Source organism: Heloderma suspectum, chromosome 10, assembly GCF_057233095.1.
Source record: "Heloderma suspectum isolate Gila_16-S chromosome 10, 16-S_ref, whole genome shotgun sequence".
In the NCBI taxonomy this organism is placed as follows: domain Eukaryota; kingdom Metazoa; phylum Chordata; class Lepidosauria; order Squamata; family Helodermatidae; genus Heloderma; species Heloderma suspectum.
Genome location: NC_139467.1, coordinates 15,674,578 through 15,688,210, shown reverse-complemented (window position 1 = coordinate 15,688,210; position 13,633 = coordinate 15,674,578). Strand labels below are relative to the sequence as shown.

The 13,633-nt window shown below is 48.3% G+C and overlaps 1 protein-coding gene and 1 pseudogene across 1 annotated transcript; both read left to right on the top strand.

Moving 5' to 3' along the window:
• Window positions 1–1,988: 1,988 nt before the first annotated feature.
• On the top strand, window positions 1,989–7,279 carry LOC146337800 (chemerin-like receptor 1). Its single transcript, XM_084816318.1, has 3 exons — window positions 1,989–2,864; window positions 5,350–5,470; window positions 7,191–7,279. Exons 1-3 carry the CDS (start codon window positions 1,998–2,000, stop codon window positions 7,277–7,279), a joined length of 1,077 nt encoding a protein of 358 aa, XP_084672444.1. The 5' UTR covers window positions 1,989–1,997.
• A 2,280-nt stretch (window positions 7,280–9,559) lies between these two features.
• Window positions 9,560–10,335, top strand: LOC146337799 (N-formyl peptide receptor 3-like; annotated as a pseudogene).
• Window positions 10,336–13,633: the final 3,298 nt, after the last annotated feature.

The following is a 13,633-nucleotide window of genomic DNA, read 5'->3' as shown; positions in this document are numbered from 1 at the left end:
TTCCTTGACATTCTCTGCTACTTCTCTAGCTGTCCTTTTTCCTTCTCCTCCTCTACCTCCCTGGTTCCAACAATCTTCTTAAAAATTCCCACCCCACCCTCTTTTCCTTCCATTCCATACCTCTCCCACATTGTACAGCTCACATTGGAAGGCCTTTAGGAGCAGATATTAAGGTAACATTCCAATTCCAATTTCAAGGATCACTGCCTGAGCTCCCCCCACCTGTACAGACATTTGTGAAGCCTCCACCTGTTTTATGGCATTTTTAGTCATAGTTTAACCTCACAGTGACTTAAAGTCTTAGATTTTTCAGCTAACCCCAACCTGAGTCCCTCCAGGCTTTGCTTCCTCCAACCTGAGTCCCTCCAGACATTGCTGTCTACAGTACCACCATCCCTGACTGCTATGCTCTCTGGAGATAAGGCCCACCGCTCTCCCCAGAACCCAACCTGTCATTCCCCTTCCCCACTGCTGACCTGCAATCTCAGATCAGCTGAGCAGCATGGGCAGGGGAAATCATGGAGAGTAGAGGTTCCCTATCCCTGCTATATGTCATAACCTTAAATACAGTAGCCTCCGCTGTATTACTTGAAGCAAGATACAGAGATATTTTGGGGGTGGGGAACTCATGGAGGATGGGTTGATCCATGGGCCATGGCTATTAGCTCCAACAGATAAATGGAACCTGCTTAGCCCTATTCAGAGGTAGGGTATTTCTGAAGACCACATGCTGGGGAAAAATAACAGGGATAAGCTCTTGCATTCCTGCCCTGTTTGTGAGCCTCCAGACGCATTTGGTTAGCTGCTGTAGTGAACAGAATGTTCTGACATGTTCCCTTGGCCCCCACCTTCCTCATACACACATACAAGAAGAGAGGCTTCAGTCTCATGTCTTTAATTCAGTATTAAGAGGTTCATTACAGATGCAAATCCCCGAAGACTCTCAGTCTACAAAGGAATAACAGCACGGAATCCAAATGGGGACTACAATGTTGCTAGCAGGGATGGGCGGAACGCTTACCTCTGGGTCCGGGGGGTGTCTGCAGGGGGGGGGGGAGGCGGCAATTCCGCAGAGCCGCCAGCCAGCTCCAGAGCACCAGTGATATTTGTGGCATCAGCCATATACAGCTGCATTTAGCTTAAACCAAGACCTTCACAGCTGCAAATGGCATAGTGGATGCCATTTGCGTCCGCAGTCAATCCGCCCAGCCAGTGACACGGCAATGGCTGCTGTATCGCTGGTGCTCCGGAGCCAGCCAGCCAGCGGGGATTCCTCCAGGAGCAGGAGGTAAGTCTTCCGATCTTCCACGGACTCGGGGAGGGGGGAGATTCTTTTGAATCCGGCCTCACTGGGGTCTGTGGAGGATTTCTCCGCCATCCCTAGTTGCTTGCTAGCAGTTTGAACAGAGACTTCCTGGCTAGAATAACTTAGGGAGGGAAACCCCTCCCATCCATTGATGCTCCCCTACATCGATCCTCACGCATCGCCAACTGGGTCGACTGTCTGAACTCCACTTCTAACTTTTCCCACTTGGCTCTGCGCCACAGTGTAGCATCCCTCAGGTCACGCTCTGCGCTCTCTTCCTCCTCCTCTTCCTGGATTCTCATGGGGGGGGGGGGCCTTCAGGCCCAGCCATCTGGGTGCTAGCATCCTGAGAAGCACACCTAACCATATCTGAACTGGCTGGGGAAGATGCCTCCCCCAGTTCTTGCTGTTCCCCTTCTGAATCTGAACTGCTAACCATCTCCATATGCTCAGAATAAATCCTGACATGCTCTACTAGATGCACATTGATCTGGTCCAACAAGGCATTTCTCATGGTCTTGTTGTTTTGTTTCAGCCATGAACAGGGAGAAGGCAAGAGTGAAGGAGAGTCTTCCCCAAAGGGATGGAGAACACACTTGTGTCAACGACTATTCCTGTTGCCCACACCAGGTCTAATATCTCTGATACTCCCTCTGGGTATGATGGGGAGCAACATGCCTTGTGGAAAAGGATGGCCATTGTCTCTATGGTAATCTACAGCCTGGCCTTCATCTTGGGGGTCATTGGTAATGGGCTGGTCATTTTCATCAATGGTTTCCGTTTGAAGAAGACAGCCAACACGGTCTGGTTCCTCAACTTGGCCATTGCTGACTTTACCTTCACCTTCTTCCTGCCCATGAACATTGCCTATCTAGCCCTGGAATTGAACTGGCCACTTGGCCAGACCATGTGCAAGATCCACAGCACCATAGCCTTCCTCAACCTCTACGCCAGCATTTACCTCCGCATGGTCATCACGGTAGACCATTGTATTTCTGTGAGGTGGCCTGTGTTGGCTCAGAATCTTCGGACACCCTGTCTGGCTTTTTCTGTGGCTTTGGGTGTCTGGTTCCTGGCTATGGTGTTGTATTCTCCAACTCTCCTTTTCAGGATCACAGCACCACATCCAAAAGATGGGAGTGTGTTAATCTGCTATTACCAGTACGGCAACACTGCAGAGCACCGTGCTATGGTCATCAACCAGTTCATCTTTGGCTTCATCATCCCATTCAGTGTCATCCTTGCTTGCTACTTGGCAATTGTTCTACAGCTAAGAAGGAAATGGTTGGCCCAATTGAGCAAGCCCTTCAAAGTCATCACAGCAATCATTGTGGCCTTTTTTTTCTGTTGGTTTCCTTATCATGCTTTCTCTTTCCTTGAGACTGTATATGAAGTTAGGCCAGAGCTCGATACTGTATTGAGTATTGGTGGTCCCTTGGCATCTAGCTTGGTTTTCATCAACAGCTGTCTCAGTCCTATCCTGTATATCTTCATAGGGTTGGATTTCAAGGAGAGTCTGGGGCGCTCCCTTCTCTCTGCCTTTCAGAATGCCTTTGCTGTAAGGAGAGTAGCCAGAACAGAACACCAAGGTCAAGCAGTGATCTGAGCTGGAGCCCCAATCATGAATACCATTGTACTCCCTCTTTCCAAGGCTCTACACTTTGAAGACCCACTCATTCAGTGGCCTGGTTTGCTTGATCATGGTTGGGGAAATTAGCCTTGGTGACTTATTTCCCCCACTGTGCATGCTGGTCACTTGGCAGGGGGATTAGCATAGTTACCCATGGCAGTACCACTTGTTATATCCTGCGAACCCAGCCAGGATGGCTTGTTGCTGTGTGTAACAATCCACCTAGAACCCATGGGTGACTTATTACCCATAACTTATTAACCATCCTGTGATCATGCAAACCAGGTCAGTGTGTTTATTCAAAATCTTGTAAGCCACCTTGAGTGGCTTTATAGGAAGGTGGGGTACAAATCAAATCAAATGAATGAATGAATGAATGATCTAGTCTGTACCATTTCACTTCTACTTTGTTATGTTGATTTGCCTTGTTGATTTTTGCATGGTGAATTTCAGGCCCGCTTCTCTATCCAGGATAGGGATGGGCAAATGAGCGATGTTTGAGATCACTAGGATTCTCCAAATGTTGTCTTGCCACTGTTTGCATGCTCAAATCCCATTTGCATTTATGACTGCTGTTTGCTTTACACAAACAGGAAACTTGCACAAATCATGCAGTGATTGAATAGGAGATCTGTGCAAGTCTTCTGAAATTTGGTCAGATTTCCTCTACAGACTAAAGCAGGGTTGATTCAGTCCATGGAAATTTGAGCAAATTAGGCGATTTGCTTGAATTGAACTGGGAACTGGGAATGAGATGAACGTGAGCACGTGTTTGACAATTTGCTAATATTTCTGGTGGACATGTCCTTGCACTCATGTTCAGGGCTTCAAGCGGGGCATGCTCACAAGTTTTCCAAGCAAAAATGAAATTCGTATATATCCTTAATCTAGGAAGACAGATCTCTGCATATAGCTGATGCCTGTGAGCATATGGATGCGCCTGCACCTTCCATTGCTAATCTGCTGCTCACTGAACATAGAATCATAGAATCATAGACTAGTAGGGCTGGAAGGGGCCTACAAGGCCATCGAGTCCAACCCCCTGCTCAATGCAGGAATCCAAGTCAGAGCATCTCCGACAGATGGCTGTCCAGCCTCATCTTCAATGCCTCCAGTGTGGGAGAGCTCACCACCTCCCCAGGTAATTGGTTCCATTGTCGTATTGCTCTTACAGTCAGGAAGTTTTTCCTGATGTTCAGCCGGAATCTGGCTTCCTGTCACTTGAGCCCATGATTCCGTGTCCTGCACTCTGGGATGATCAAGAAGAGATCCTGGCCTTCTTCTCTGTGACAACCTTTCAAGTACTTAAAGACTGCTATCATATCTCCCCTCAGTCTTCTCTTCTCAAGGCTAAACATGCCCAGTTCTTTCAGTCTCTCTTCATAGGGCTTTGTTTCCAGTACCCTGATCATCTTTGTTGCCCTCCTCTGAACCCTCTCCAGTTTGTCTGCATCCTTCTTCAAGTGTGGTGCCCAGAACTGGACACAGTACTCCAGATGAGGCCTAACCAGTGCTGAGTAGAGGGGAACTAGTACTTCCCGGGATTTGGAAGCTATACTTCTATGAATGCAGCCCAAAATAGCATTTGCCTTTTTTGCAGCCACATCACATTGTTAGCTCATATTCAGCTTGTGATCGACAACAATTCCAAGATCCTTCTCGCTTGTAGTGTGGTTGAGCCACGTATCCCCCATCTTGTAACTGTGCATTTGGTTTCTTTTTCCTAGGTGCAGAACTTGGCATTTATCCCTATTAAATGTCATTCTGTTGTTTTCTGCCCAGCGCTCCAGTCTATCCAGATCACTTTGAATTTTGTTTCTGTCTTCCAAAGTATTAGCTATCCCTCCCAATTTTGTGTCATCTGCAAATTTGATCAGCATTCCCTGCACCTCCTCCTCCAAGTCATTAATAAAAACGTTGAAGAGCACTGGGCCCAGGACTGAGCCCTGCGGTACCCCACTCGTTACCTCTCCCCAGTTTGAGAAGGTCCCATTGAGAAGCACTCTTTGAGCTCATGCCCCTGATGCAGAGGGAGATGTGCATTCGCAGCTGGCTCCACTCACCACCAGTGTGTGCCAGGCTGCCAGCCTGAGACATTTTACTTCCTGCAGTGGAGCAACAAAACTATTTCCTGTCCTGGACTCCCAAAATTTGACAACTAAGGCAGCTGCTTGACTCTGCGTAATAGTAGGGCCAGCCCAGTTAGCCACATGTAACCAAGTCCGGCTGCAGCAAAATCAGGGCAAGCTGATTTTAAGCCCAAGCATAATTATGCAGTCAGTTAGTAAGCAAGACAGAAAAGAAGCATCCTGTTGTTGTTGTTCAGTCGTTAAGTCGTGTCCGACGCTTTGTGAGCCCATGGACTATAGCACCTGGGTCTTATGAAAACCTGGGTCTTAAAAATCCCATGCAGGTGTGGCTTACATATAAGAAGAGCTTTGAGGTGCTGTTTGACAGGGTATGTGGTGAGAAACCCAGAGGCAAAGAGTGGATGAAGGAAAAATACAGGGTGGGCAATAGAAACAGGAAGCTAAGTGAGGGGTAGGAAAAGGAGGCTGGGGGGAGGAAAAGCAAAGGAGATGGGAAATTAGAAGGGGCCTGGTCAGGCTGCCTTGACCGTGGCACCACCCCAAATTGATGTCATCCTCTGGCACTGTGCACTCATCAGCTTGCCTGGTGCTCTGTAATCATGGCAGCTGTGGTCAATTGGGGCAAGAGAGCCAGGGTGACCTACAAGAGTGGGCCACTAAAATGGCCGCAGAGACAGAAAGCTTTTCTACATGAGGCTGTTAATCGCTCTATCTACTTTCAGTTTCATCACGGAATTGAAATCTGAGCTCTACACAAAGAGCTTTTTCTTTCCTGCTTTTTTCACTGCATAACCTCTAGGTGGCACTGTGCTATAGCAGATTAGATCAAATACACATGTAGGAAATTACCTATTCTTTGCTTTTAGAAATAATACCCCATTTTCCCCACTCTAAGCACCCTGCCCGCCCCGCCTAGGAAAGTGCTCCTAAAAAACAGGTCGTTTGGAGGTTCACCTATAAACAGCCAGAGGATCTGGAGGAAACTGGAGGATCATTCATTAAAAAAAACAACAACAACAACATGAGGAAGGAATCATGAGTGCACAAGAAAGGCCTCATGTAGAAATCTTGGAGAGTAGGCTGGAAGGAGGGAGGAGCAGGAACCCAAACAAAGGAGGATGAGAGAGAACTAGAAGAGGCTGAAAGGATGGAAGGGAAGGGAAGACAAGGGGTAAGGTTTGCTGCTGTTGCTGTTTTTACTGGGGAGGGAGGTACTGAGTTTTTACTGTTTTTACTACCATGTTGGTTTTATTATGTGTTTTATTGTTGTACACCACCTTTGGAGGGCTCCTGCCCTCAAAAGGTGGCCAAGAACTATTTTAAATAAATAAATAATAAATAAGGAGCCAGAGGAAAGGAGGCAGACTGGAGGGAAGGAAGATGAGAAGGAAAGATTAGATGAAATGGAGATCGAGGGGACAGAAAGTCAGGACAAAGAGGTGAAAATCAGGATAAAGGCAGGAGCCAGTGAGATGAAGGAGGAGGAAGTAAAGGATGGAGGAAAAAGCTCAGAGAAGGATAGGAAACATAAAGGAATGTTCCGCAGTATGAATATAACATGTACTGTTGATAAGAATTCGTTGTATTTTATAGGAATGGTTAATTCAGTATAATCTGTGGGTACTAACTGTAGGTGCAAAGTAGGTTCTTGGATCATGGGCAAGGGAGCTTGCCATAAGTGGGTTCAGGCCCAGTCCTATAGACTGTGCCTTTGCTGCTCAGAAGCCTCTGAACTCAAGAGGCTTCCAAAATTCCTATGCCCTGCCATGGTGAAGCCTCCCCATCCTCCGATCTTTATTTTATTTGCTTCCCCCTCTTCCGATTTCCTTTATTTTTGCTAGACAGTCTTTTCAGCCTGTCTAGAGAGGGCACTTTGGAGGGGGAAGGAAGGAGGCTGGAGGAGGCTCAGGACAAATAATATCTTGGCCTCTCCAGTCCCCTCCCCTCCCAATGGAACGTCCCCCTTTTCCCTCTCTGAGGTTGATTTACTGTCCTTGGAGGGGCATCTGGCTTCAAGGAGGTGATGGGTAGATCTCTAGTTCCCCCTTCCAAGGTCAGAGCGCCGTCTGTGTCCTTGGAAGAGTTTTTCCAAGCCATCCTATGATCCCTGGAATGCTTGCCCAGGGACCGTAGGATTGCTCTCCTCGTGAGTTTTTGGAAACAGTGAAAAGCTTCTTAACTCAGGAGGAGTTGCTCCTGAGGTTAGCTAAAAGCCTGGCTATGCCAGGGAAAAGTCCTCCTGCAGTTCAGTGAAGGATCTGTGACTGGGTCTCAACTCCTGCTTGAGTCAAGTTACATAGATGTTTGTTTAAAATACAGGACCTGCAATAATGTTAGGTAGAATGCTATAAATATTGAAAATGTTTTGCATGGTTGAGCAGAGAGATCCAGGGAGAATGAGAAGCCTGCTAAATACGATTACTTAAGTTCTGCCAACCATGCCTGTCATTTAATAAATATGAAATGTTGATATTGACTGTTTTCAGTGTTTTGTTGGAGGGAGCTTTAACTTTCATTGTATTAAGAACAACCTAGTCACTATTTCTATTATGCCTTTAGTTATCCCAGTTGTACTGCATGTGGTGATACATCTTGGTTGCTTTATCATTTCAAGATTATGTTATTCTCTAGCACCACTTTGTGTTATTGGGCTTGAGGGGTGGCTCAGGGAACACAAAGTCAATAATTCTTGAAGCCACAATAGGTGGACACTCACACTTCAGTGTCCACAGAAGCTTTTGGATTCTGAACTTCTGACAGAGCTTCAAGTTAAAGAAAAAATAGAATCTTGCAGGGTGCAGGGCAGGGTGTTATAGTCTTGAATGGACCCCAGACAAGAATCTGAAATATTTTAATATATAAAATAATATATGTTCAGACTTAAAGCTTAATTGATGGGCATTGTTTTCTGTATGCAAGCTTTTAAACTACATGGAACTCTTCACGAGACTAGGGATGTCAAAGAATTCCGCCACGGATTCCAGTGAGGCCGGATTCTTTAGAATCCAGCCCCCTGGAATCCGTGGCGGAATGGCCTCCCGCCCCCTGCCCCCCTGCAGAATCCCCCCAGGATGGAACTTACCTGGGGCGGATGTGGCGGCGGCAGTGGCGGTGGCTCCGGCTGGTCTCCTGGCTGGCCGCAGCCAGGCTGCTGTGGCCGCCATTTGTGTTCTTGCAGCTGTGATAGGCTACGTAAGTATTTACATAGCCTATCATGGCAAAGAGCAGGGACACAAATGGCGGCTGCTTAGGACTGGGCAGTGGAGATGGATAAGAATTTGGAAGAGCCACTTGCTCAGAGATCAGCAATACTGTTCATTTGCTAACTGAGGACAATAAGCAAAATCACCTCTCCCTTGTTTTAAGAATGCATTTCCATGATAAAGGATGGGCCAGGGCAGGTGACTGAGTACCTCATTCATTCTCTTTGGCTGACTGCCTGGGGATATAACTGAATGTCTATCAACTATGGTCAGTCAGAGATTCAGTCACATGCCTGGCTGTGGAAAGGGCAGGGGGGAGGGGGACTGAGTTAGGTGCATGCTGCTGTGTCTGAATGGAGGTGCCTTTCCTTCTCTATACCTTCCAAGCAATACTTCTGCTTGAGAATGTTAAACTGTACCCCTTCTGAAAATTTGACTCCCGCGTTGTCTCCTGAACAATGTGACTTCAGACGTCACTCTAGTAGTTAGTAATCAATCAGGGGTTTCATTCTGTGCATAAATACGCAATTCCGAATCTGAACACTACTGGGTTTCCCCTTGAACTCTACTCTACTCTGTGTGTATGTCTGTGTGCACACTGCCCTCCAATTTTAGGGAAACAAAGAGGCAGGAGAAGACAGTGCAGCTGCAGCTTGCTACCCTTCTTAATGATTTCAGAGTGGTATGAAACCAAACCAAAACCATGGACTCCTGGAGCAAGATGTGTAAAGACTGATCACCCTGCCTTGATCATTGATTTCTGTAATAATGGGTAAGGGTTGGGATCTGGTGATGATGAAGCAATGCTCAAGGTCGGCCAGTCTTCCATATGCAAAACCAAATCTTGCATAACAGAACCACCAGCTTAACTTGCATGGGCGCAATTTCAGCCTCGCCTCCACCTCTGGGCAATTTCTATTCATGTTCTCCCTCTCCCAAGCACTGCACAACAGCCCTTGAGTGAGGTCTGTCTGTTACACAACTGCAGTCCCTTCTGTTTTCCCCATTCTGCAATTAGCATATGTCCAGGCTGCATTAAGGGTAAGATATTGCTTGTCGTCTTAATGGAGCAGTTGTATACAATTAAAATATTCCTGTTCTACATATTTTAATTGACCTTTCAAAGTAAAGAGACAATCTGTTCTCATGACTTTTGCCTGAATGCATTTGTTTATGTGGTTGTCACAGGTTTCATGGGACTGGTGTATGGCGTAAGTCGCTGCAGTCATCCCAGTTCAATAAGAGCCAGGTTGGAAATGGTATTAGTATAATTGTGCTCCTTGGTTTGTCCTGGGCTCTCTTCCCATGCCTGCAATCATTTGGCCATGCCATGTGCAAGATCCACAGCATCCTGCTCTTCCTCAATCTTTATGCCAATGTTTATCTCCTCATGGTCATCAGAGTAGACCACTGTATTTCTGTGAGGCATCCTGTGTGGGCTCAGAATCATCGGACACCCTGGCTGACTTCCATTGTGCCTTGGGTGTTTGGATCCTGGCTTTTGTGTTGTGTTCTCCAGGCCTCCATTTCAGGGATACAGGACCACATTCAGATGATGACAGGGTGACCCTCTGCTACGATGTTTATGGTGACACCATGGAGCAAATAAAGTCCACACACCATGTTCTGGTCATCAGCCAGTTCATCTTTGGCTTCGCCATCCCCTTCAGTGTCATTGCTGCTTGCTATGGGGCAGTTGTCCTGAGGCTGAGGAAGAAACAGCTGGCCCAATCAGGCAAGCCCTTCAAGGTCATGGCAGCAGTAATTGTAGCCTTTTTTGTTTGCTGGTTCCCTTATCATGTTTTCTCTGTCCTTGGGACAATCGATAAACTGCAGCCTGAGCGGAATACTGTGTTGACAGTTGGTGTTCCCTTGGCATCTGGCTTGGCTTTCATCAACAGCTGTCTCAACCCCATCCTGTATGTCTTCATAGGGGATGATTTCTGAAAGAGTCTGAGACACTCCCTCCTCTCTGCCTTTGAGGATGGCTTTGCTGAGGAGAGCAGCCAGAAGAAGACAAGAAACACCAAAGCCGAATCCTCACCTGAGCTGGAGTCCCGTTATGAATGCCACTGCACTCTCACTTTCCAAAGCTCCATAACATAAGAACCCAATCATTCCATGCCTTCATCCAGATTCTACTCTGTATGTATGTATGTATTTATTTATTTCTATACCGCCCAATAGCCGAAGCTTTCTCGGCGGTTCACAAAAATTAAAACCAAACAGCACACAATAAAACAATTTAAAATATATAGAACATTAAAACCACAATATAACAATACAACCACAATAAAACCTAGCAGCAGTGCAGGAGTTTAAAATACAGATTTAAAACAGCAAAGCTAAAAGTTTAGAAAGCTAAAATGCTAAAATGCCTGGGAAAATAAAAAGGTCTTCACCTGGCGCCGAAAGGAATACAATGTAGGTGCCAGGCGAACCTCACTAGAGAGCTCATTCCAGAGCCGGGGTGCCACAGCAGAAAAGGCCCTCCTCCTAGTAGCCACCCACCTCACTTCCTTTGGCAGGGGCTCACGGAGAAGGGCCGCTGACGATGATCTTAAGGTCCAGGCAGGCACATATGGGAGGAGGCGATCCTTCAGCTAACCTGGCCCCAAGCCGTTAAGGGCTTTAAATGTTAATACCAGCAGTTTGAATCGGGCCCAGAAATGGACTGGCAGCTGAAAAAGTACTGGCATAATATGAGCTCGCAGGCCACTCCCTGTTAACAATCTTGCTGCCCTATTTTGGACCAGCTGAAGTTTCCGGACCATTTTCAAAGGCAGCCCCACGTATAATGCATTGCAGTAATCCAGATGAGAAGTTATCAGAGCATGGATAACTGTAGCTATTTATTTATTATTTATTTATTGCATTTATACCCCGCCTTTTTTCCTCTTGCAAGGAACCCAAGGCGGCTTACATTATCCTCCTCCTCTCCATTTCATCCTCACAACAACAACCCTGTGAGGTGGGTTGGGCTGAGAGTCTGTGACTGGCCCAAAGTCACCCAGTGACCTTCCATGGCCGAGTGGGGACTAGAACCCGGATCTCCCAGCTCCTAGTCCAACACTCAGATAAGGGCATAGTTGGTATACCAGCCTAAGCAGATAAGAAGTGCTCAATGCCACTGAGTTCACATGTGCCTCAAGTGACAGTTCTGGATCCAAGAGCACCCCCAAACTACGAACATGATCCTTTAGGGGGAGTGCAACCCCCTCCAGAACAGGTTGAATATCACCTGGTCCAGGTTAGGCTTTTTCAGGAGTGGTCTAATTACCACCTCTTTTAAAGTGGCAGGCACCACACCCTCTCTCAAGGAGGAATTTACAACCTCCTGGACTCAGCTGGACATCCCCTCCTTGTTTGATTTAATAAGCCATGAAGGGCAAGGGTCAAGCACACAAGTGGTCCATCGGACTCGGCCAAGCACCTTGTCCGCATCCTCAGGCCTCAGTAACTGAAACTCATCCAATAAAACTGGACCAGACAGTGCTCTGAACGCCTCTACCAATGGAACACCAGACATACCGAGGCTGGGCGGCAGGCGCTGGAGGAGTGCTAGGGGCAGGCCATGCCAGGTAAGGGGAACAAGGGAGAGATGTGTAGTATCTGTCCCCTGCTCCGGGCCTGTCCAGAGCCAAAGGATGGCTGGGGGAGGCATGACCCCATCTTCTGGCCTTCGTTTGCTGCTCTGCAATGCCAGGTCTGTTACCCAGAAAACCTCCCTCATCCATGACATGATCCTGGATGAGGGCGCAGACCTGGCATGTATTACGGAGACCTGGCTGGCTGAGGCTGCTGCTCCAACCCTTGCAGCCATGTGTCCAGCCGGATTTTCGTATGCACAGCAGCCGAGGGCTGGGGATCGGGGAGGGGGAGTGGCTGTTATCTACCGAGAGTCCTTGGTCTTCACCAGACCCCCTCTCTGGGAGACCAAGGTTGCTGAGTGCATGTACTGGAGGTTGGGCCCGAAGGGCAGTCTGGGGATTCTGCTCGTGTACCGTCCACCCCGCTGCACGACTGACTCCCTGGCCGAGGTGCTTGAGGTGGTCTCTGATGTGTGTGTACAGTCCCCTAACTTACTGGTGTTGGGGGACTTCAACGTACATTCGGAGGCCATCCTCACAGGAGCACCTCGGGACTTCATGGAGACCATGGCCTCCTGGGAGCTGCACCATATTCTAACTGGGCCCACCCATGTAGCCGGTCATGCACTAGACCTTGTGTTTGTTTCTGGAGAAGCGGGGAGTGATCTGGAAGTCGGGGGTATATCCACCACCCCCTTGTCATGGTCAGATCACTATCTGGTGATGTTGGACTTCTCGGTTCCACAACCCCTCCACAGGGGTGGAGGACCCATTAAAATGGTCCGCCCCAGGCGTCTTATGGATCCAAATGGATTCCTGAATGCGCTTGGGGATTCTCTGGGGCATGCCAACGGCCACTCGGTCGAGACCCTGGTGGGTGGGTGGAATGCCGCAATCACTGGGGCATTAGATCGGGTGGCTCCGAAACGCCCTCTCCCCCTGAACAGGGCTCGGACTGCACCATGGTTCAATCCACGGTTACGAGCTCTGAAACGGGAGGTGAGACGGCTAGAGCGCCGGTGGCGGAAGTCTCGCTCCAAAGACGATCAGACACGGGCTAGAGCTGTATCTTCAGCCTATCACGTGGCGGTGAAGGCAGCAAAAAAGGAATATTATGCTGCCTCCATCGCGTCTGCAGAGTGCTGTCCGAGGAGGCTGTTCCAAGTGGTCCGGAGCCTGGTCGGTCCTGTGGCTCCGGAACCACTGGAGCATTCTAAGACCTCCTGTGAGGCTTTGGCAAGGCACTTTGCAGATAAAATTGATCAGATTAGGTGTGTTACTCTGCACGCTGTGGATACAGTTAGTGAGCAAGAGGCGGCCTGTGGCAAACCGGTTTTGTGGGATCGGTTCCAGCTTCTTGCTCCTGATGAAGTGGACAAGGTGCTTTCATCTGTAAGGCCGACCACCTGCTTACTTGATCCTTGCCCATCTTGGCTCATTATGAGCTGCAGAGAGAGACTGGGTGAGGGGATCAGGGCAGTGGTGAACGCCTCCCTTGAGCATTTTTTAATCTGCTTTTGTTTATTTCTAGCACACACTAGATGTGTATTTTGAATGCATTTTGAATGAACATGGTTGGTGCCTAGCCCAGAAGAGCCACTGGTTTTTGAAAGCCGGAAACCTCCACCTGGTGGGCCCGCCCCATCTCCTCCATGGTGGCCTACCTACTCCTTTTAGGGGGTGAGAGACGGAGAGCTTGCAGGAGTTCCAGCAGCGCTACCAGCCTCATGCTTGCCCCTGCTGCCGGCCTGCTGGGACGTGGGGGCCTCTTCCCTGAGCAAGGCCTCTTGGCGCTGCCTCCTTAAGTGTAGGAG

Coding starts and splice junctions, on each gene's coding strand:
- LOC146337800 (XM_084816318.1), top strand. CDS start 1,998: ATGGCCATTGTCTCTATGGTAATCTACAGCCTGGCCTTCATCTTGGGG. Junction 2,865..5,349: donor CCTTTCAGAATGCCTTTGCT/GTAAGGAGAGTA, acceptor AATCCCATGCAG/GTGTGGCTTACATATAAGAA. Junction 5,471..7,190: donor CAATAGAAACAGGAAGCTAA/GTGAGGGGTAGG, acceptor TTTTGGAAACAG/TGAAAAGCTTCTTAACTCAG.